The sequence below is a fragment of the Bombina bombina genome, chromosome 1 (genome assembly GCF_027579735.1).
Source record: "Bombina bombina isolate aBomBom1 chromosome 1, aBomBom1.pri, whole genome shotgun sequence".
Lineage (NCBI taxonomy): Eukaryota > Metazoa > Chordata > Amphibia > Anura > Bombinatoridae > Bombina > Bombina bombina.
The window spans coordinates 536,866,452-536,888,576 of NC_069499.1; the positions used below are offsets into that span (position 1 = coordinate 536,866,452).

Genomic DNA, 22,125 nt, shown 5'->3' on the forward strand with positions numbered 1-22,125 from the left:
TTTCCTCTCTTTTTCTGTTATTACTGCATCTCTATATGCCTTACAAATCATATGGTTGTATATTTGTTGATATCCCTCAATGGGGTTGAATAACAGTTTCGAATAGCATTTTTTGTCATTGAGTTGCTTATTCACTTCTCTTAAGTACATTTCCAAAGGCCAAATTACGATGTTGCCCCCTTTGTCCGAGTTACGAATGACCACATCTTCCCAATCTTGCATTTCTTTGAGTGCCAATTTCTCTTTGTAGGACAGGTTATGTATTTTAGGATCCAATTTTAAATTTGTGATTTCTTGACAGACCAAATTATTGAAAATCTGTATTTGAGGCAGGTAAATACTTTTTGGAACATAGGTGGATTTATTTCTTAATTTACTTCTCCATTTTTGTTCTCTTTCATTGGTGTTTTCATCCAATAGTTCTTCTAAGTCTCTAAGACTGCTTAATTCCTCCATGCTCCATCCTTCTAGCGGGGGTGTAGTATTGAACTGTTTTTTCAAGGCTATTTTTCTTAAATATAACTGAATATCTTTGATTACTTCAAACTTGTTGGTATCCTGTGATGGGCAAAAGGATAATCCTTTAGATAAAACAGAGATATGTGATTTGCTTAAAGATTTTTCAGATAAATTTATCACTCTCATTGCTTCGTCCCTAGTTTGGAGAAGGGGCTCGGTGCTCTCGGGGGTCTCTTGGGGTCTCTCCAGTTCCTGTGACCTTGCGATTTGTGATTGCGATCTCTAGTTGGTCTTTTGTTTATACCTCCCTCCCCTTCTGACCTGTCTCCCCCCTCTCCTTGATCTAAAAAATTCTGTTTTCTCTTGTTCCTAGTATTAATTCCAATATTTTGAATTGCCGTGGAGGTACTGGGATTTTCCTCATTGACTGATTCTGTGTCATCTCCGTCCGTGTCAGAAATGTCACTTTGGACAATATTAACTCTAGTATTTTTAGTAGGATTTTTGAAAAAACCTTTTTGCCTCCATCTGTATACCTTTTGGTTGGCGAAGTCTTGTATGTCACGATTTAATTTTCCTATCTTGGAGTTTTTCAATTCCTCTTCATATCGATCTAGCTCTTTTTGATATGTTTTATATAGCTTTTCAAAGTTTGAGTTTGTTTCAAATTTTTTTAGGACTTCATTTTGTTCCTTTATTAGGTCCTCTAATCTGTCATATTCAGTTTGGTCGTGTTTCATTAATATTTTCATTAGTTTTTTGGAGCATTCACTCAGTGCTTCTTCCCACTCAGTTGTTAATGATTGATTTTTAAACTGAAATGCTGGGGAATTCTTAAGAACCAGACGCAATTGTACAGATTTAAACACCTTCAAAATAAGGGCGAAAGAACTGGAAGAAAGATTAACTATCAGAGGGTACAGTAAGACAAGTATTAGAAAAGCAAGGAACAAAGCGATGAACATCAATAGGAGAGAACTCCTGAAAAAGAAAAACAAATCAAAGGACAATAAAACAAGACTGATCCTAACTTACACGTCGCAAACCAATCAAATTAAAGAAATCATCCAAAAGCATTGGCATATTCTAACATCAGATCCAACATTGAGAGTGCAACTGGGAGAAAAACCAGAAATTGGATTCAGACGAGCCAAAAACATGAAAGACATGTTAACACAAAGTCACTATAACAGCAAGAGAACAACGACGGCCTTTACTCCAGGCTCCTTCAAATGTGGAACATGTTCCACATGTCAGTATGTTAAAAAAACCAATAGCATAATGGATAGGTTTGGACAAATCCACAAAATTAATAAATACATAAGCTGCAACACCCAGGGGGTAGTCTATGTACTGCAATGCACGTGCCAACTTTATTACGTAGGCATGACGACCCGCAAGATAAGAATTCGCCTAATGGAACATCTTAGAAATATCAAGAATGCCAGAAAGGATGTAGATGATGGCAAAGCAATAACCAGTGTGGCATCACACTTTCTATCCAAACATAATTCTAGCCCCAAAGGTCTCCAATGTTGGGGAATAGAACATATCAAACTAGGAGTAAGGGGAGGAGACCTAGAAACAGCTCTGCTCAAAGCTGAGAGCAAGTGGATATATCTATTAAATACAGTACATCCAAATGGAATAAATGAAAATAACAACTTCTTTGTATTTTTATGAGAAATGGAAGCAACGTTTCCTGTAAAGCTGAACAGAAATGTACACACAAGTCTGAAATATATAAATACAGAAGCATTCATTAAATCTATAATGCATGAATACAGCTCTCTCATCACATCACTTTATAACAACACAATAGAACTAAATCACTAGGGTAACACTATAAGTTGGTGTTGGTACACAACAATTTGTGAGGGTACCAAAAAATACATAACACCAGTATGGTATGCAATAAAGAAAAGAGATCACAGCCTTTTCATTATATTACTTTATAAGACACAATGGAATCAAATCACTATAGTAACACTGTAAATTGATGTTGGCACGCAACCATTTGTGAAAGCACCAAACAATATACAATACCAGTAAGGTATGCAATAAGTAAGAGAGAATAATTCACAACAAGGACTTAACAGACACAATTCACCAACCACAACAAGACCAAGTTAGATGGGAATATAAGGAACACCACAAAAATAAGTATATAATTCCGTTTCAATAAGAACACAAGGTCACCAATAGGCACAGAAGAAGAGCACCCAGCCAAGATTTGTATAGGTATTAGTTTCTTTCACAAAGAGCACACAAGCAACATTTGCACTGGAGGAGATTAATTTTATCACAATGAGCACACAGTTAATTATAATCAAACACAAAAATGCATTTTAGAACAGTGTTCACACAGGCAATTGTTCAGACAAAATAAGTTAAAAATAATATTCGATAAATAAGATAAAATGCAAGAAATATAATACAATTCATGAGGAATCATGTAAATGATAGATAGTGATAAATAGTAAACATAGATGTATATAGGAAAACCAATATCGTACTATTTTATACAGACGAACAACAGTAATAATACCATAAGACCCGAGTCATCTATTACAGTTGTGTTAGTGTTCATCATATTGTTAAAAATTCAAATACTCGGACCTAGGTACCAGAAAAATATATGTGAAAATAGTATCAACAATAACACTTCTTCATAGAAGAAAATATGACACCAATAAGGGCAAAAATATCATATACCCACTGTTAATAAAATGAAAAAAACATCTATATAATAGTATAATATACGGCATATCTATGATCTACTAAACTCACAGCAAAAAGGAGTATCGATATATAAATAAAATATTCGTGAATTGAGCAAAGGATGAGATCCACCTTAAGTTAAAAAATCAGCAGTCGACCTTAAAATGAAAGTCAGTATTAAACACATTGATCCCAATAGGCTGTACATACGAGATTGACAGCCAAGACTAACGAACGAAAACAGGGTAGAGGCGGAACTTCCGCAATGGAAAATAAATAAAGGCTTTGAAAATCGGCGGCCCGCCACCTTTGATAAAGCCGTAACTGGCGAAACGCGTCAGGGGGGTTGTGTGGGACAATGGGGTCCCACTAAAGTGTGATGTGTATTTGTGTTTTAATGTAATCTATCTCTAATAGTGCTAAATCGAACAAGTAATGGGAAGTGCAAAGACAGTGTGTGAATGCATGTCAGTGTTTATGGGTTAAATTTGATAAGCACGGAAACAGAATTTAAGGGCAACTTTATCTAAGTAATCTAACTAGTATTACAAAGGAACCTGACCCAGCAAAGGTATCGGTGGCTAATAGACTCATAACCGAACCTGACTTAGCAGGAGTGACACACTGCATTACTTAGCTGTAGTGAACTACAGCGTGGAGCGGTAGCTAAGATAATATTGTAAATGATATTAGAAATAAACCATAACGACATAGCACTCTGCCGTACTCAGCTGTAGTGAACAACAACGCAGGGCGACAGACAGGGAACTACTGTCAATACTATTACAAGTAAACAACACCGACATAATACCGGGTGTTGGTAATAACTTACATAGAAGTACAACCAACAGTTAAGGTTAAGAATATTGAGTGAAAATAAAAATCAGGGGCAGAATACATTTATAACCACAGACATCAGAGCCTACAGCAAGGAAACAAAGTGAGAGTGTTGTAATATCGCAAATTTGTAATAACACTCCAGAATTACATATTACGAGTGGTATAAGAGTAAACAAAAGACAAGCTTTTATTATAAAGATAACCAGTGTTTGAATTTCTAACCACAAACCGAAACCAGAGTGTCGCAACATTGTGCGCTCAAAATAACACTGTAGAATTACATAATAGGTGTGATATAGAAACATTATAGCAACTTGATTATATGAATACAGAGAACATAGATTTCATATGGTTATCTTAGAAACACACCCAATACAAAGAAGCTAAGTACCATTAAGTGGAATAAAATCTAAAGGTGGATGTTGAAACTATGAATAAAAACAGTCTCTAAGTGCCCAATAAAGAAAGAGACAGAGAGACTCATATAAATATAACCAGCCCGCCATCCATAGGAAAAAGGGTTTGCATAAAAAAATAAAGATTTTGAACAGTGGGTCTTAGAAAAAACTACCAGTAAATAGTCAGGCAGACTGGTGTCTTTATTGGATTGAGTATTCAGAACTATACACAAAGAACACACGAAACACGAATATGAGATCACTTTATTTATAAGGAGTGAGACAAAATAACAGATCTCAATCATATGTTTGAAGAATTTATGTAAACTATAAATAACTCTAAATATAAGAAATACCCAAAGAAGAGCATACGCACCTTTACACAATAAAGTAAAACAGATCTCAAAATACCCAACCATTACCAAGTTCTATGTACAAATACAGATAAACTCTGATAATCCCTGCTGTTACTCAGGTTTAACCCTAACCCATTTTACACTAATTCAAGCCTCGAAAAATATAAGAGACTACCTAACACAACTAATACCCATTACCAGTTTTTGATTAATCTGGTTTGATTAATAAAACAAAGTACCGACTAATATAACAAAACTACATATATAAGTATTAGAAAAAAAGCCGGTTACTTGAATAATTTGATAAAAACCAGAAATAATTGATACTAGCCATTTAGAGATAGAGATATTTTAATTGGTTTGTTTATGTTCACCCATTTTTTAAAGTGAAGAAATAAAAGTTAAATTTTAAAAGGTATTAGTGGCTCTACCCCAGTCTGGGCAGAGAGTGCTACACAGCATTTCTTTCCAGGGAACTAATCCCAATCTTTCTGCAAGTTCAGTACTAGATGCTAGCACCACTCCTCAAAGGAATATAGAATATAGATACTAAAATCAAATACAGTATCTTAAATAATTGAAACCAGTGAGGAGCTTACCTATATAGTGCCCTTGTTATCCTTGTGTGTTGAATAATTTGGACGTAGTCCGTGCTTTGAAATTTTACTTACAAGCAACTAAAGACTTTCGTCAGTCTTCTTCTCTGTTTGTAATTGTTTCAGGAACACGTAAGGGTCAGAAAGCTACGGCTACCTCTCTTTCTTTTTGGTTGAGGAGTATCATCCGATTTGCATATGAGACTGTTGGACAGCAGCCTCCTGAAAGAATTACGGCTCATTCCACTAGGGCGGTTGCTTCCTCATGGGCATTCAAAAATGAAGCTTCTGTGGAACAGATTTGCAAGGCTGCAACTTGGTCTTCTCTTCACACTTTTTCTAAATTGTACAAATTTGATACTTTTGCCTCGGCTGAGGCTGTTTATGGGAGAAAGGTTCTTCAAGCAGTGGTGCCTTCCGTTTAGGTTCCCTGCCTTGTCTCTCCCTTATCGCTCCCTTATCATCCGTGTACTCTAGCTTTGGTATTGTTATCCAACAAGTAAGGATGATGATCTATGGACTCATTGTGTCTTTAAAAAGAAAAGAAAATTTATGCTTACCTGATAAATTTGTTTCTTTTTAGACACGATGAGTCCACGGCCCGCCCTGTTCTTTTAGGACAGGTTTTTATTTTTTGTAAACTTCAGACACCTCTGCACCTTGGCTTTTCCTTTCTCTTCCTAACTTCGGTCGAATAACTGGAGTGGGAGGGAAGGGAGGAGCTAAATATAGCAGCTCTGCTGTGGTGCTCTTTGCCTCCTCCTGCTGACCAGGAGGTAAATATCCCACAAGTAAGGATGATGATCCGTGGACTTGTGTCTAAAAAGAAGCAAATTGATCAGATAAGCATAAATTTTATTTTTAAATGCATCCGACCGCGATGTGTTTATTATAATAAAATTTACATATGTATAAAGCAATTGCACTCCCCCAAACGCATGCTCACTTGAGTGAACCGATGTACGCATGCACATACGTTTTCTGATCTACTTCCTCTCGGGGTTAAGTCGGATGCACAATAAAAATACATTTGTAAAGGCCAGCAATTTAATACAATTATTTAAAGGGTCAAATTTCTATAATGTAAGTTTTACCCAGCTATGTATGAGAATCTATGTGACGTATACGTTTTCAATGATGTGTGCGTATTGATATTGAGCATGCACAGGAGATGCATGCTTACGATGCTTACGATCATACTTATCCCCGGTAGAAACCAGACATAGGACTGCATAATTAGTTTAAACGAGGGCTTGGAAACAAGTCAGATTATTGATAATACAAGAGAATGGCTGATATTTACTAAATTAAGTTATTTGCTTAATTATTTGATTGCTGGGAAACTTTTCATTAGTTTATGGAAATGTTATGCCTTTCATGTCCCTTTAAAATGTTGACAACATAGCTTTGCTTCTAAATGCTGACACATTCTAAATGCAGAGTTGAAACTGGCAAACATGTCTCAAACTTCAAATGTAAAATCTTAGAATTTTCTGAATACATTAGGGCAACGTTATTAATTAATATGAAGTACATAAAAGGGATTACACAATACTGGAGATTGTAATACAGTTCAAGTACAGGAAATGCTAACAGAAACTTTACAAGAAGAAAGAGACCCTTCACCAGTGAAGTTACACTCACTGTCAAACATTCAACATTTAAACTGCTGGACATATCTATCACCAATGTTGTAAACCAAAAATTTACAACAGGAATTTTGATCTTACTATTTTACTGCCAGTGACATTTTGATGTTGTCAGTTTGCTATGCAGCATTATTTGGCCAACATTTAAAGAGTAAGTCTCTTAAGGCAATACATATATTTCCATTTCATATTCTGTCTCTTGGCTAAAGAGAATGAGGCCTTTATCCATAGTTTATGTTAACAGCATAGGTTTGCAATGTTGGAGGTAAGCCAGTTGTTATTGTTACTGAAGCAGAGCCTGGTACATTTCTATTTGGTTATAAACATTTTTAAAATATATTTAGGTATCTATAAGGGTTTTTAAAAAAGTTATTACTGCAAATTTTTAACATAAATGCGGCCTGCTTTTGATGCAGTAGTTGACATGCACACACATTTTCCTCCCTGTGATGTCATATGCCTTTATGTATTGACAGCCAGTTGCCTAACGAAATTTATTAATAAACCAGTGATGAGTTTTAAAAGAAGCCATTTTTTTGGAGGCATTAGCATATTTCTTTTAAATGCAAAGCTTAATGCAAAATTATATGACATCCTTGTATGTGTTGCATATTACTTCCTAAATTCAGTTTAAATGTATTTTGTCCTACAACCAGGATAATTTCCTGCGAGGGGACAACTCACGTAAAGTTCAGCACCAGCAGCAGAGGAAACCAAGAAAAAAGACCAAGCCCCCTGCACTCACCAAAAAACACAAGAAGAAGAAGCGACGAGGACCTCGGAGGCCTCAGAAACCCATTCCACCTGCTGTTCCACAGGGCAACCTCTGTATGCCCAGCGGCCTCTCACTGCCAATGGAGGTCTCCAACATCAGGCATGTCTCATTTTAATATAGCATGTAGGGCGTTTGAGCTAAACTTATATACAAATATGTTGTATAAAAAAAATCAGAGTATGTGGCTGCCTACTTGGATTTTTTTAAATTGACTTTACACCTTCTATCCTTTCAGAAGCATAGTTAAAAAAATCAGTATTCACTATTTAGGTCTATGTTGCATCATTTGTTGCTTGACATCCTATGTAATGATGTATTTAAAGCAAAATTTAGCTTGAAAATAATAGAATGATATGCAGATGTATTTAAAAAAAACATCTATTAGTTTAAATATTGAAAAATTAAGTGTTGGGTGCTTTTTTTTTATGTATTCTTTTTATTGCATATTAACACATACTTTTTTATTTAATTGATACTTATCTGAACAAAGAAAATAATCATGTACTAAATAAAAATGAAAAATAAAATCAAGCAAGCGTTTACCAAAAACATGATGCACTTTTTCTGAGGCATCGGATTCTACTGAGCATGTGCAAGAGTTCACAGTAGACATGCACTTTCAGGTATTTGATATTGGTTTGAATAAAGTAAAATGATGATTATGGCCGCATGTAGTGGCGTTAGGCTATTTTTGGAGCCAGATTTATTCATCTAATAGTGCAACACTCAAAGATCTGTGCTTTGAAAATAGCCGAACGCTTCTACCCACAGCCATATTTGGCATTTGTTTATGCAAGTGAAGGCCAAATATTTGAAAGTGCACGTTTAGTTCATAGTATATATGTATGTGTTTTGTGATTGGCTTATGGCAGTCACGTGATATAATGTGCAAGGAAAATGAGTCAGTCTCAATTTCAAAATGAGTACATTTCTTCTGTTATTGCCTTGACTTTTTATTATGCATTTGTTGAGTATGCAATTGTACTGTATTTAATGATCTTTAAAGTGTAAAGCTTTAGTTTCTATAAAGTAATGGAATGCTGCCATGTTGTAGCTAACTTGTCCTAGGCAAAAACGTGAGTTCTTCTTATCTGCTCTCCCCTTATCTCTTGGTTTGCAGATTTTTAAGTGCAATTATCATCTCCTTTACCTTCAGGTGCTCCACCGCTGTAAAAAAGTAATTGCAAAATATACAAATGCAGTCGCAGCTCATTATGTCTCTTGTATTACAGGAGCCCATCCACACCAGATCTGAGTGCAGAGGAGCTGCCTGATGATATTGCTAGTGAAATCACAGACATTCCACATGATTTGGAACTTAATCAAGAGGACTTCTCTGATGTTCTGCCTCGTCTTCCCGATGATCTACAGGACTTTGACTTTTTTGAAGGTACCAATATATCTTCTTTTGTCTTTTTAGTTACTCCTATTGCTGATTTGTCCCCTTATGTGTTCAGGAATCCTCACATAAGGCATATATATAAATGCAAGCACACTAGTTGTTAACCTGTTGCTCATTGTAAGAGTGTGCTGTATTTCTTTAAAATCTGATTCCTCCTCAATTAGAAATGATACTTTTCTGAAGACTCTTCTTCTAGATTTAGGAGGAAAATGTTTAAGATCTTTGTGCCTGACCAATCATGATACACAAGTCAGTTTTACTGCTTGGTAAATTTGAAGATAAACAATAAATGTGTGTGTTAGATAGTTAAATTGTTTATTTAGACTTTAAAAATGTTTTCAGCAAGATTTCTGATTAATGCATTATGATTGTTTGTTTCTTTTTTATGACACGATGAGTCCACGGATCATCATAATTACTAATGGGGTATTCACCTCCTGGTCAGCAGCAGGAGGCAAAGAGCACCACAGCAGAGCTGTTAAATAGCTCCTCCCTTCCCTCCCACCCCAGTCATTCTCTCTCAAATTTTTTTTTTTTTTTTTTTTAAATTTTATTGAAATTCAAAGAAATACAATGTAGAGATGAATAGATATTTTTATTAGAGGGGCCAGCATTTGTGAACATTAGTGGGACTGGGGAAGTTGTAGACACTTCATTTTTTTGTCCCTTGAGCCAGCGCTGCAATTTCCACAAATAGTTTTCCCGGCTGCTTTTGCTTGTTTGTACTTTGCTCCTCCTCTGCCCAATTTCACTATGAATGTTGTGGGCGTGCCGTGGGGCTTGCAAAGTTGAGCTGCTAGCCTAAACCTGCCTGCCTATCTGTGCTCACTGCTCAGTGACGTGGGGAGCAGTGTGGGGTCACTCACTGCTGTGCTGTCTCTCTAAATGGGAACTGGGAAATCATGAGGGGGATGCCTGGCACCTGACCGCATGACTGTCTAACACTGTCTCTAAAGTGAAAGAGACACGTATGATGCCCACCAGACCGGTACGGTTACGGTACACTAAGTGCACACTGAAGAGGTAGGAGGGGAGGGCGGACGGGGGTCTGGAGGTGGCTATAAGAAGCGGTAGGCATGCGGCCCGGGGCTGACTGACAGACTTGGAACAGAGTCAGAGAGCAGAATTTTCATAATTTGCTTGACTAAACCTTTTCTCCAACATTGGTGTGTCCGGTCCACGGCGTCATCCATTACTTGTGGGAATATTCTCTTCCCCAACAGGAAATGGCAAAGAGCACAGCAAAAGCTGCCCATATAGCCCCTCCTCAGGCTCCGCCCCCCAGTCATTCTCTTTGCCGCTCTGAACAAGTAGCATCTCCACGGAGATGGTGAAGAGTATGTGGTGTTTAGTTGTAGTTTTTTATTCTTCTATCAAGAGTTTGTTATTTTAAAATAGTGCCGGTTTGTACTATTTACTCTAAAACAGAAAGGGATGAAGAGTTCTGTTTAAAAGAGGAGTATGATTTTAGCAGCAGTAACTAAAATCAATTGCTGTTCCCACGCAGGACTGTTGAGCCCAGAGAACTTCAGTTGGGGGGAACAGTTTGCAGACTTTTCTGCTCAAGGTATGACTAGTCCATTTTCTAACAAGACTGTGCAATGCTAGAAGACTGTCATTTTCCCTCTTGGGGATCGGTAAGCCATTTTCTTAGACTCTTAACAGAATGAAGGCTTATTTTGGGCTATACACTGGTTGACACTCTTGTGGGCTAAATCGATTGCTTTATTTAAGTATTTTATGAAGTTTGAAGTGATTTCTAAAACTTTTATTGTTGGGGAACGTTTTTAGGCGCCAGGCAGTCGTTTAGACACCTTTCCAGTCAGGAAGGGCCTTTCACTATAGTAGGCAGAGCCTCATTTTCGCGCCATAATTGCGCAGTTTCTTTTGGATGCAGTGCATGCAGCTGCATGTGAGAGGGTCTGGTGATCATTGAAAACGTTCCTGGAAGGCTTAATTTGGTATCGTATAACCCCTAAGGACAGGTGAAGTCGCAGCAAACGCTGTGGCTGGGACTGTAGTGGGGTTAAAATTGTTAATTGATTAAATGGCTCCGGTTTCCTCATTTAAGGGGTTAAAAGCTTGAAAATTGGGGTGCAATACTTTAAAAGCATTAAGATACTGTGGTGAAAATTTGGTAAAGATTCCTTCATAGTTTTTCACATATTCAGAAATAAAGTGTGCTCTGTTTAACATTTAAAGAGACAGTAACGGTTTTGTTTAAAAACATTTTTTTTTACATTATTAGCCTGTTTAAGCCTGTCTAACATGTCTGTACCTTCAGATAGAACATGTTCTGTATGTATGGAGGCCAAGGTGGTCCCCCCTTCAAATGTATGCGATAATTGTGCCATGGCGTCCAGACAAAGTAAGGACAGTACTGTCACATTTAATAAGGTTGCCCAAGATGATTCCTCAAATGAAGGTAGTGGGGATAGTTCTTCATCCTCTCCTTCTGTGTCAACACCAGTTATGCCCGCGCAGGCGACCCCTAGTACATCTAGCGCGCCAATGCTTGTTACTATGCAACAATTAACGGCAGTAATGGATAATTCCATAGCTAATATTTTATCCAAAATGCCAGCATTTCAAAGAAAGCGTGATTGCTCAGTTTTAAATACAGTGGAGCAAGAAGGCGCTGACGATAATTTATCTGTCATACCCTCACACCAGTCAGAAGTGGCAGTGAGGGAGGGTTTGTCGGAGGGAGAACTTTCAGATTCAGGAAGAATTTCTCAACAGGCAGAACCTGATGTTGTGACGTTTAAATTTAAGTTAGAGCATCTCCGCGCATTACTTAAGGAGGTGCTAACTACACTGGATGATTGTGACTCTCTGGTCATTCCAGAAAAATTGTGCAAGATGGACAAATTCCTAGAGGTCCCGGTGCACCCTGATGCCTTTCCGATCCCTAAAAGGGTGGCGGACATAGTGAATAAGGAGTGGGAGAAACCAGGCATACCTTTTGTCCCACCTCCTATTTTTAAGAAATTGTTCCCCATGGTAGACCCAAGGAAGGACACATGGCAAACAGTCCCAAGGTTGAGGGGGCAGTTTCTACGCTAGCCAAACGCACGACTATTCCCATTGAGGACAATTGTGCTTTCAAAGATCCTATGGATAAAAAATTGGAGGGTTTGCTTAAAAAGATTTTTGTTCAGCAAGGTTACCTCCTCCAACCAATTTTGTGCATTATTCCTGTCACTACGGCGGCGTGTTTCTGGTTCGATGAACTAGAAAAGTCGTTCAATATGGAGACTCCATATGAGGAGGTCATGGACAGAATTCACGCACTTAAGTTAGCTAATTCCTTTATTTTAGATGCCGCTTTGCAATTAGCGAGATTAGCGGCGAAAACTTCAGGGTTTGCAATTGTGGCGCGCAGAGCGCTCTGGCTAAAGTCTTGGTCGGCGGATGTATCTTCCAAGACAAAATTGCTTAATATCCCTTTCAAAGGTAAGACCCTTTTTGGGCCAGAATTGAAAGAAATTATTTCAGACATCACTGGGGGGAAGGGCCATGCCCTCCCACAGGATAGGCCTTTCAAGGCTAAGAATAAGTCCAATTTTCGTTCCTTTCGTAATTTCAGGAACGGACCGGCTTCTAACTCTGCAGCCTCTAGACAAGAGGGTAACGCTTCCCAGGCTAAACCAGCTTGGAAACCAATGCAAGGCTGGAACAAGGGTAAACAGGCCAAGAAGCCTGCTGCTGCTACCAAGACAGCATGAAGGGGTAGCCCCCGATCCGGGACCGGATCTAGTAGGGGGCAGACTCTCTCTCTTTGCTCAGGCTTGGGCAAGAGATGTTCCGGATCCCTGGGCACTAGAAATAGTCTCTCAGGGTTATCTTCTAGAATTCAAGGAACTTCCTCCAAGGGGAAGGTTCCACATGTCTCGCTTATCTTCAGACCAAATAAAGAGACGGGCATTCTTACATTGTGTAGAAGACCTGTTAAAGATGGGAGTGATACACCCAGTTCCAACTGTGGAACAAGGTCTGGGGTTTTACTCAAACCTGTTTGTAGTTCCCAAAAAAGAGGGAAATTTAAAAATTCTAAACAAATTTCTCAGAGTTCCATCATTCAAAATGGAAACCATTCAAACAATTTTACCTACAATCCAGGAGGGTCAATATATGACTACCGTGGAATTAAAGGATGCGTACCTACACATTCCTATCCACAAAGATCATCATCAGTTCCTAAGGTTCGCCTTTCTGGACAAACATTACCAGTTCGTGGCTCTTCCGTTTGGTTTAGCCACTGCTCCCAGAATTTTCACAAAGGTGCTAGGGTCCTTTCTGGCGGTTCTAAGACCGAGGGGCATTGCAGTGGCACCTTATCTAGACGACATTCTAATTCAAGCGTTGTCTCTTTCCAAGGCAAAGGCTCATACAGACATTGTTCTAGCCTTTCTCAGATCTCACGGTTGGAAGGTGAACGTAGAAAAGAGTTCCCTGTCTCCGTCAACAAGAGTTCCCTTTTTGGGAACAATAATAGATTATTTAGAAATGAAGATCTTCCTGACAGAAGTCAGAAAGTCAAAGCTTCTAAACGCTTGTCAAGTTCTTCACTCTATTCTGCAGCTTTCCATAGCTCAGTGCATGGAAGTAGTAGGATTGATGGTTGCAGCAATGGACATAGTTCCTTTTGCTCGAATTAATCTAAGACCATTACAACTGTGCATGCTCAATCAGTGGAATGGGGACTATGCAGACTTGTCTCCACAGATTCAAGTAGACCAGGTGACCAGAGACTCACTCCGTTGGTGGTTGACTCAGGATCACCTGTCTCAGGGAATGAGTTTCCGCAGACCAGAGTGGGTCATTGTCACGACCGACGCCAGTCTATTAGGCTGGGGCGCGGTCTGGGATTCCCTGAAAGCTCAGGGTCTATGGTCTCGGGAAGAGTCTCTTCTTCCGATAAACATCCTGGAACTGAGAGCGATATTCAATGCTCTCCGGGCTTGGCCTCAACTAGCGAAGGCCGGATACATAAGATTCCAGTCAGACAACATGACGACTGTAGCTTACATCAACCATCAGGGAGAAACAAAGAGTTCCTTGGCGATGAGAGAGGTATCCAAGATCATCAAATGGGCGGAGGATCACTCCTGCCATCTATCTGCAATTCACATCCCAGGAGTAGACAACTGGGAGGCGGATTATCTGAGTCATCAGACTTTCCATCCGGGGGAGTGGGAACTCCACCCGGAGGTCTTTACCCAGTTAACCCAATTATGGGGCATTCCAGACATGGATCTGATGGCGTCTCGTCAGAACTTCAAGGTTCCTTGCTACGGGTCCAGATCCAGGGATCCCAAGGCGACTCTAGTGGATGCATTAGTGGCGCCTTGGTCGTTCAACCTAGCGTATGTGTTTCCACCGTTCCCTCTCCTTCCCAGGCTCGTAGCCAGGATCAAACAGGAGAAGGACTCGGTGATTCTGATAGCTCCTGTGTGGCCACGCAGGACTTGGTATGCAGACCTGGTGAATATGTCATCGGCTCCACCATGGAAGCTACCTTTGAGACAGGATCTTCTAGTACAAGGTCCATTCGAACATCCAAATCTAGTTTCTCTGCAGCTGACTGCTTGGAAATTGAACGCTTGATTTTATCCAAGCGTGGGTTTTCAAATTCAGTGATAGATACTCTGGTTCAAGCCAGAAAACCTGTGACTAGAAAGATTTACCATAAAATATGGAAAAGATATATCTGTTGGTGTGAATCCAAGGGATTCTCCTGGAGTAAGATTAAAATTCCTAAGATTCTCTCCTTTCTCCAAGAAGGTTTGGATAAAGGGTTGTCAGCGAGTTCCCTAAAAGGACAGATTTCTGCTTTATCTGTGTTGTTACACAAACGCCTGGCAGCTGTGCCAGATGTACAAGCTTTTGTACAGGCTTTGGTCAGAATCAAGCCTGTTTACAGACCCTTGACTCCTCCTTGGAGTCTAAATTTAGTTCTTTCAGTTCTTCAAGGGGTTCCGTTTGAACCTTTACATTCCATAGATATCAAGTTACTATCTTGGAAAGTTCTGTTTTTGGTTGCTATTTCTTCTGCTAGAAGAGTTTCTGAATTATCTGCTTTGCAGTGTGATCCACCTTATCTAGTGTTCCATTCAGATAAGGTTGTTTTGCGTACTAAACCTGGTTTTCTTCCAAAAGTAGTTTCCAACAAGAATATTAACCAGGAAATAGTTGTTCCTTCTCTGTGTCCAAATCCAGTTTCAAAGAAGGAACGTTTGCTACACAATTTAGATGTGGTCCGTGCTTTAAAGTTCTATTTAGACGCAACAAAGGATTTCAGACAAACTTCATCTTTGTTTGTTGTTTATTCTGGTAAGAGGAGAGGACAAAAAGCTACTGCTACCTCTCTTTCTTTCTGGCTGAAAAGCATCATCCGATTGGCTTATGAGACTGCCGGACGGCAGCCTCCTGAACGAATCACAGCTCACTCTACTAGGGCTGTGGCTTCCACATGGGCCTTCAAGAACGAGGCTTCTGTTGATCAGATATGTAAGGCAGCGACTTGGTCTTCTCTGCACACTTTTGCCAAATTCTACAAATTTGATACTTATGCTTCTTCGGAGGCTATTTTTGGGAGAAAGGTTTTGCAAGCCGTGGTGCCTTCCGTTTAGGTAACCTGATTTGCTCCCTCCCTTCATCCGTGTCCTAAAGCTTTGGTATTGGTTCCCACAAGTAATGGATGACGCCGTGGACCGGACACACCAATGTTGGAGAAAACAGAATTTATGCTTACCTGATAAATTACTTTCTCCAACGGTGTGTCCGGTCCACGGCCCGCCCTGGTTTTTTTAATCAGGTTTGTTAAATTTCTTTCTCTATACGCTACAGTCACCACGGCACCCTATAGTTTCTCCTTTTTTTCTCCTAACCGTCGGTCGAATGACTGGGGGGCGGAGCCTGAGGAGGGGCTATATGGGCAGCTTTTGTGTCTCTGAGTGTTTGTGTGTGTGTGCCTGAGTGTTTTTGTGTGTGTGCCTGAGTGTTTGTGTGTGTCTGAGTGTGTTTCTATGTGTGTCTGAGTGTGTCAGAGTGTTTGTATGTGTGTGTGCCTGTGTGTTTGTGTGTGTGTGTCTGTCTGAGTGTTTCTTTGTGTGTGCCTGAGTTTGTGTGTGTGCCTGAGTGTTTCTTTGTGTGTGCCTGAGTGTTTCTTTGTGTGTGCCTGAGTGTTTCTTTGTGTGTGCCTGAGTGTTTCTGTGTGTGTGCCTGAGTGTTTCTGTGTGTGTGCCTGAGTGTTTCTGTGTGTGTGCCTGAGTGTTTCTGTGTGTGTGCCTGAGTGTTTCTGTGTGTGTGCCTGAGTGTTTCTGTGTGTGTGCCTGAGTGTTTCTGTGTGTGTGCCTGAGTGTTTCTGTGTGTGTGCCTGAGTGTTTTTGTGTGTGTGTATGTGTGTGTGTGTGCCTGAGTGTTTTTGTGTGTGTCTGAGTGTGTTTCTAAGTGTGTCGGAGTGTTTGTATATGTTTGTGCCTGTGTCTTTGTTTCTGTGTGTCTGCTTTCTGGAGAGGGGGTGACACCATAAGTTACTGTATATGTGTGTGCCTGTGTCTTTGTTTGTGTGTGTCTGCTTTCTGTAGGGGGGTGACATCATAAGTTACCGCACCGGGTGACACCAACCCTAGTGACGCCACTGATGCCAGAGAGCGTGTACAGGCACTGGGGCTGGGAGCCAAGCTTTTGTATGGTGGTTAGGTACTATGGCAGTATTTTTTACTCTTTATTACGCCTGGGAAGGCTACTGTTAAGCCACGCCCACGATGGGCGGATCTTCCGTTTTGCACGCTCTTTCTACTGCGCCTCTATCTGGAAGTCAGTCTACACTGGATGCACACCGGATAGTTTCTCTACCTAGAGGCACATGTTTTTCAACAGAAGCAAGCATTTCTAGGTCAGGAGGGTTGCTGCATCGTTTGTATATCGAGTGCAACAGATCGTTTGCCAGAGAGAGAGAGGTTCCAGTCAGGTAGGCACCTCAGCAGAGCTGCTGAGGTGTAGGGCTGTATTTTTTATTTGTATATGCTGCTTTAAACTCGTTTTTTAACACACGCAGTAATAAAAGTTTCACTTTAAAATTTAAAGAGACAGTAACGTTTTTTTCATTCAAACTTTTTTTGGCAAAATTAAAGTTTTTATTGCATTTTTATATCATTGTGATTCAGTATGGACATAGGAGCCTTGCAAAGTGTTACTTGCTCCATGTGTTTGGATGCATATGTGGAACCACCAATTCCTTTCTGTCCCTCATGTATTGATAGGGCTTTAAGTTATAGGGGAAAATATTTTTCCTGAGCAAAACTCTCTTCAAGAGGGGATGCTTCCCAAGAGTCTAATGACGAGATTCAGGGTATGCCGCAGCTTTCTCCCCAAGCGTTCCAAATTTTAGCGCCCGCTCAAACAGTGCCCTGTACTTCTACTCTAGTGCCCGCTGGAGTTACATTGAAAGACATAGCTGATCTCATGTCTTCCACAATTTATGATGCATTGTCTGCTTTCCTTATGCTTCAGGGCAAACGTAAGACGAAAGCCAGGCATCCAATAAGTAAGGTTTCGGATGCAATTATTGCAATCTCGGACGTACCCTCCCAAGGACCTGAAGAGGAGGGTAATGAGGTTTCATCTGAAGGCGAAATTTCAGACTCAGAAAGTTCATTGCCTCTGATGGACTCGGAGGTTGTAACTTTTAGGTTTAAACTAGAACACCTCCGCCTGTTACTCAGGGAGGTTTTGGTTACTTTGGATGACTGTGACTCCACGGTTGTGGTTGTGCCCGCAAAAGCCAGTAAATTAGATAAATATTTAGAAGTTCCTTCTTACTCAGACGTATTTCCGGTTCCTAAGCAAGCTGTGGAGATCGTTACTAAGGAGTGGGAGAGATCAGGCATTCCCTTTTCTCCCTCCCCTATTTTTAAGAAGATGTTTGCCATAGCTGATTCTTTCAAGGAGGCTTGGCAAACAGTTCCTAAGGTGGAAGGAGCGGTTTCCACCTTAGCCAAGAGATCTACTATTCTCATAGAGGATAGTTGTGCTTTCAAAGATCCTATGGACAAAATGTTAGAGGCTTTGTTTAAAAAGCTTTATGTTCACCAGGGACTGCTATTGCAGCCTGCTGCGTGCATTACTACCGTCACTAGTGCGGCACCATATTGGTTTGATGCTCTGTCTGAGTCTCTCAGGACTGAGACCTCCTTGGAGGAGATCCAAGACAGGATAAAGGCTCTGAAGCTAACTAATGCTTTTATTATGGACGCTTCACTTCAAATTATTAAACTGGGAGCTAAGAGCTCGGGTTTCTCTGTCCTAGCCTGCAGAGCCTTATGGTTAAAACCTTGGTCTGCGGACGTGTCATCTAAGTCTAAGCTTTTAGCAATCCCATACAAGGGGAAGGCCCTGTTTGGACCTGGCCTGTCGGAAATTATTTCTGATATCACGGGAGGTAAGGGTCATCTACTATATATTATCACTAAAGAAAAAATGAGCGCTTATAAATAGCTTGAGAGAGTCCCTTATATCTATAAAATTCTGTGTCTCTTTGTATATATGTGGTGACCTGTTTCAAAACAATGCAACAAACATATAAAACAATTTACAATCAATAAGAACTTGCATTAAAAACAAAAATGTGAATGGTAAAGAAAACCTGTTTCCTTTAAACCAGAAAGAGTTCCGTTTTTTGTTGTTTGTTCAGGATTTAGGTTTCATATATCCTTTTCTATTTCCTTTCCTCTTCAATACGGTTCTGCTGCTCCTTTTATGACACTGGTGTAGTGTCTGCAAACAATCCCCACATCCAAGAACAACCTGGAGCGCAGATAAAGAGGAAAAAACACAATCTAAGTGCAGTATTATAGTTAAAATCGGTTCCTTTATTAACAACTAAAATTGCACTCACAAATTTAAACCTCAACAGATGAGGTATGTATTTGGCACAATACTGATGTCCTCACGGCAAAAACCTTTATCCGCCTCCTCTGTTAATGGAGTTATGTCAGAGTGGATCCCGGAATGTCCTGCCAAATTGTGTACTTCACAGTGCCAGTACAAGGTCCATAAACCAGTTCAAAAACTCCCCTTCAACTGCCGCTACTTTATGTGCCCGTCACAAGCCGGCTAGCAGACACACAAGTGTATCCACGGCAGTATCGGGTGAATGCAACGTCACAGCGTGACAAACGTGGGCGTGGCCTGACGCGTTTCGCAGGGCTCCTCCCTGCTTCCTCAGAGGCACTGTGAAGCACACACTTTGGCAGGACATTCCGGGATCCACTCTGACATAACTCCATTAACAGAGGAGGCGGATAAAGGTTTTTGCCGTGAGGACATCAGTATTGTGCCAAATACATACCTCATCTGTTGAGGTTTAAATTTGTGAGTGCAATTTTAGATGTTAATAAAGGAACTTATTTTAACTATAATACTGCACTTAGATTGTGTTTTTTCCTCTTTATCTGCGCTCCAGGTTGTTCTTGGATGTAAGGGTCATCTACTCCCTCAGGATAAGAGAAACAAACAAAAAGGACGTCAGAGTAATATTCGTTCCTTTTGAAATTTCAAGGGAAATTCTCCCTCTTCCTCCTCTAAGCAGGAACAATCTAAGCCTACATGGAGACCCAACCAATCTTGGAACAAGGGTAAACAATCCAAGAAGCCAGCTATTGAATCCAAAACAGCATGAAGGGCATGCCCCCGATCCGGGACCGGATCTGGTAGGGGGCAGACTTTCCTTCTTCGTTCAGGCTTGGATTCGGGACGTTCAGGATCCCTGGGTGATAGAAATAGTCTCTCAGAGATACAAATTGGAGTTCAAAAGTTTTCCTCCCAGAGGCAGGTTTCTGCTTTCAAGATTATCTGCAGACCAGATAAAAGGAGAGGCGTTCTTACATTGTGTAAAGGACCTCTCCACCTTGGGAGTGATTGTTCCCGTTCCAGTCCAGGAACAGGGTCAGGGTTTTTATTCCAATCTGTTTGTGGTTCCCAAAAAAGAGGGAACCTTCAGACCAATTTTAGACCTAAAGAGTCTAAACAAATTTCTCAGGATTCCTTCCTTCAAAATGGAAACTATTCGTTCCATTCTTCCCTTAATCCAGGAGGGTCAATTCATGACAACTGTGGATTTAAAGGACGCGTACCTACATGTCCCTATTCACAGGGATCATCACAGGTTCCTAAGGTTTGCCTTCCTAGACGAACACTTGCAGTTTGTGGCTCTTCCTTTTGGCCTGGCCACGGCTCCTAGAATCTTCACAAAGGTTCTGGGGTCTCTGTTGGCAGTTCTTCGGTCACAGGGCACTGGGGTGGCGCCTTATCTGGACAACATTCTAGTCCAGGCGTCATCTTTTCAGCAAGCAAGATCCCACACCAACATGGTGTTATCTTTCCTGATAACTCACGGGTTGAAGATAAATTTGGGAAAGAGTTCCCTAGTTCCAGACACAAGAGTCACTTTCTTGGGAACCATAATAGACTCCTTATTCATGAAGATTTTTCTGACGGAAGTCAAGGAAATCAAAGATTATCGATACTTGTCTAGTTCTTCAGTCCACTCCACGGCCTTCAGTGGCTCAGGGTATGGAGTTAATCGGACTGATGGTTGCGGCAATGGACATCATCCCGTTTGCCCGTTTTTATCTCAGGCCTCTGCAGTTAAGCATGCTCAGGCAATGGAACGGAGATTATGCAGACTTGTCTCCTCTAATAACTCTGTAGCAGGAGACAATGGACTCTCTTCAATGGTGGTTGTCTCTGGATCATCTCTCCCAGAGAACCTGCTTTCGCAGACCGTCTTGGGTGATTGTGACAACAGACGCCAGCCTTCTGGGGTGGGGAGCAGTCTGGGGCTCTCTCAAGGCTCAGGGAGTTTGGACTCAGACAGAGGCTGCTCTTCCTATAAACATTCTAGAGTTGAGGGCAATCTTCAGTGCCCTTCTGGCCTGGCCCCAATTAGCCTCACTCCGGTTTTTTCAGGTTTCAGTCGGACAACATAACGTCAGTGGCTTACATCAATCATCAAGGAGGAACAAGGAGTTCCGTAGCGATGACAGAGGTAACCAAAAAAATCAAGTGGGCAGAAGCCCACTCTTGTTACCTGTCGGCGATTCACATCCCAGGGGTGGACAATTGGGAGGCGGATTTTCTGAGCAGGCAGATTTTTAATCCGGGGGAGTGGGAACTCCATCTGGAAGTTTTCTCCAGCCTTATTCTCAAGTGGGGTCTGCCGGAATTGGATCTCATGGCATCGCGACAGAATGCCAAGCTCCCGAGATATGGGTCGAGATACAGGTACCACCAGGCGGAACTGATAGATGCTCTGGCGGCCCCTTGGACCTTCAATCTAGCATACCTGTTTCCTCCGTTTGCTCTTCTTCCTCGAGTAATTGCTCGAATCAAACAGGAAAGGGCCTCGGTGATCCTCATAGCACCGGCCTGGCCTCGCAGGATTTGGTATGCAGATCTGGTCGAGATGAAATCTCTTCCACCTTGGAGTACTTCCATTGAGGAAATACCTTCTGATTCAGGGGCCCTTCTTTCACCCAAATCTAGTTTCTCTGAAGCTGACTGCTTGGAGATTGAACGCTTAATTTTATCCAAGCGTGGTTTTTCTGATTCGGTCATAGAGACCATGATTCAGGCTCGTAAGCCTGTGACTAGAAGGATTTACCATAAGATTTGGCGTAAATACCTTTATTAGTGTGAATCCAAGGGCTACTCATGGAGTAGGGTTAGGATTCCTAGAATTTTGTCTTTTCTTCAAGAGGGTTTGGAGAAGGGTTTATCGACGAGTTCCCTAAAGGGTCAGATCTCGGCTTTATCTATTTTGTTAAACAAACGTCTGGCGAATGTCCCAGATGTTCAATATTTTTGTCAGGCCTTGGTCAGGATCAGGCCTGTGTTCAAACCAATTACTCCTCCATGGAGTC

The 22,125-nt window shown here is 40.8% G+C and overlaps 1 protein-coding gene across 1 annotated transcript in view; it reads left to right on the plus strand.

Moving 5' to 3' along the window:
• The window catches only part of INO80D (INO80 complex subunit D), a 395,094-nt gene that overhangs the window by 361,030 nt on the left and 11,939 nt on the right, over positions 1 to 22,125 (plus strand). Inside the window, exons 9-10 of the mRNA XM_053698654.1 lie at positions 7,676 to 7,893; positions 9,027 to 9,184. Coding sequence (XP_053554629.1) covers positions 7,676 to 7,893; positions 9,027 to 9,184 — 376 coding nt within the window. The remainder of the gene's footprint in view (positions 1 to 7,675; positions 7,894 to 9,026; positions 9,185 to 22,125) is intronic.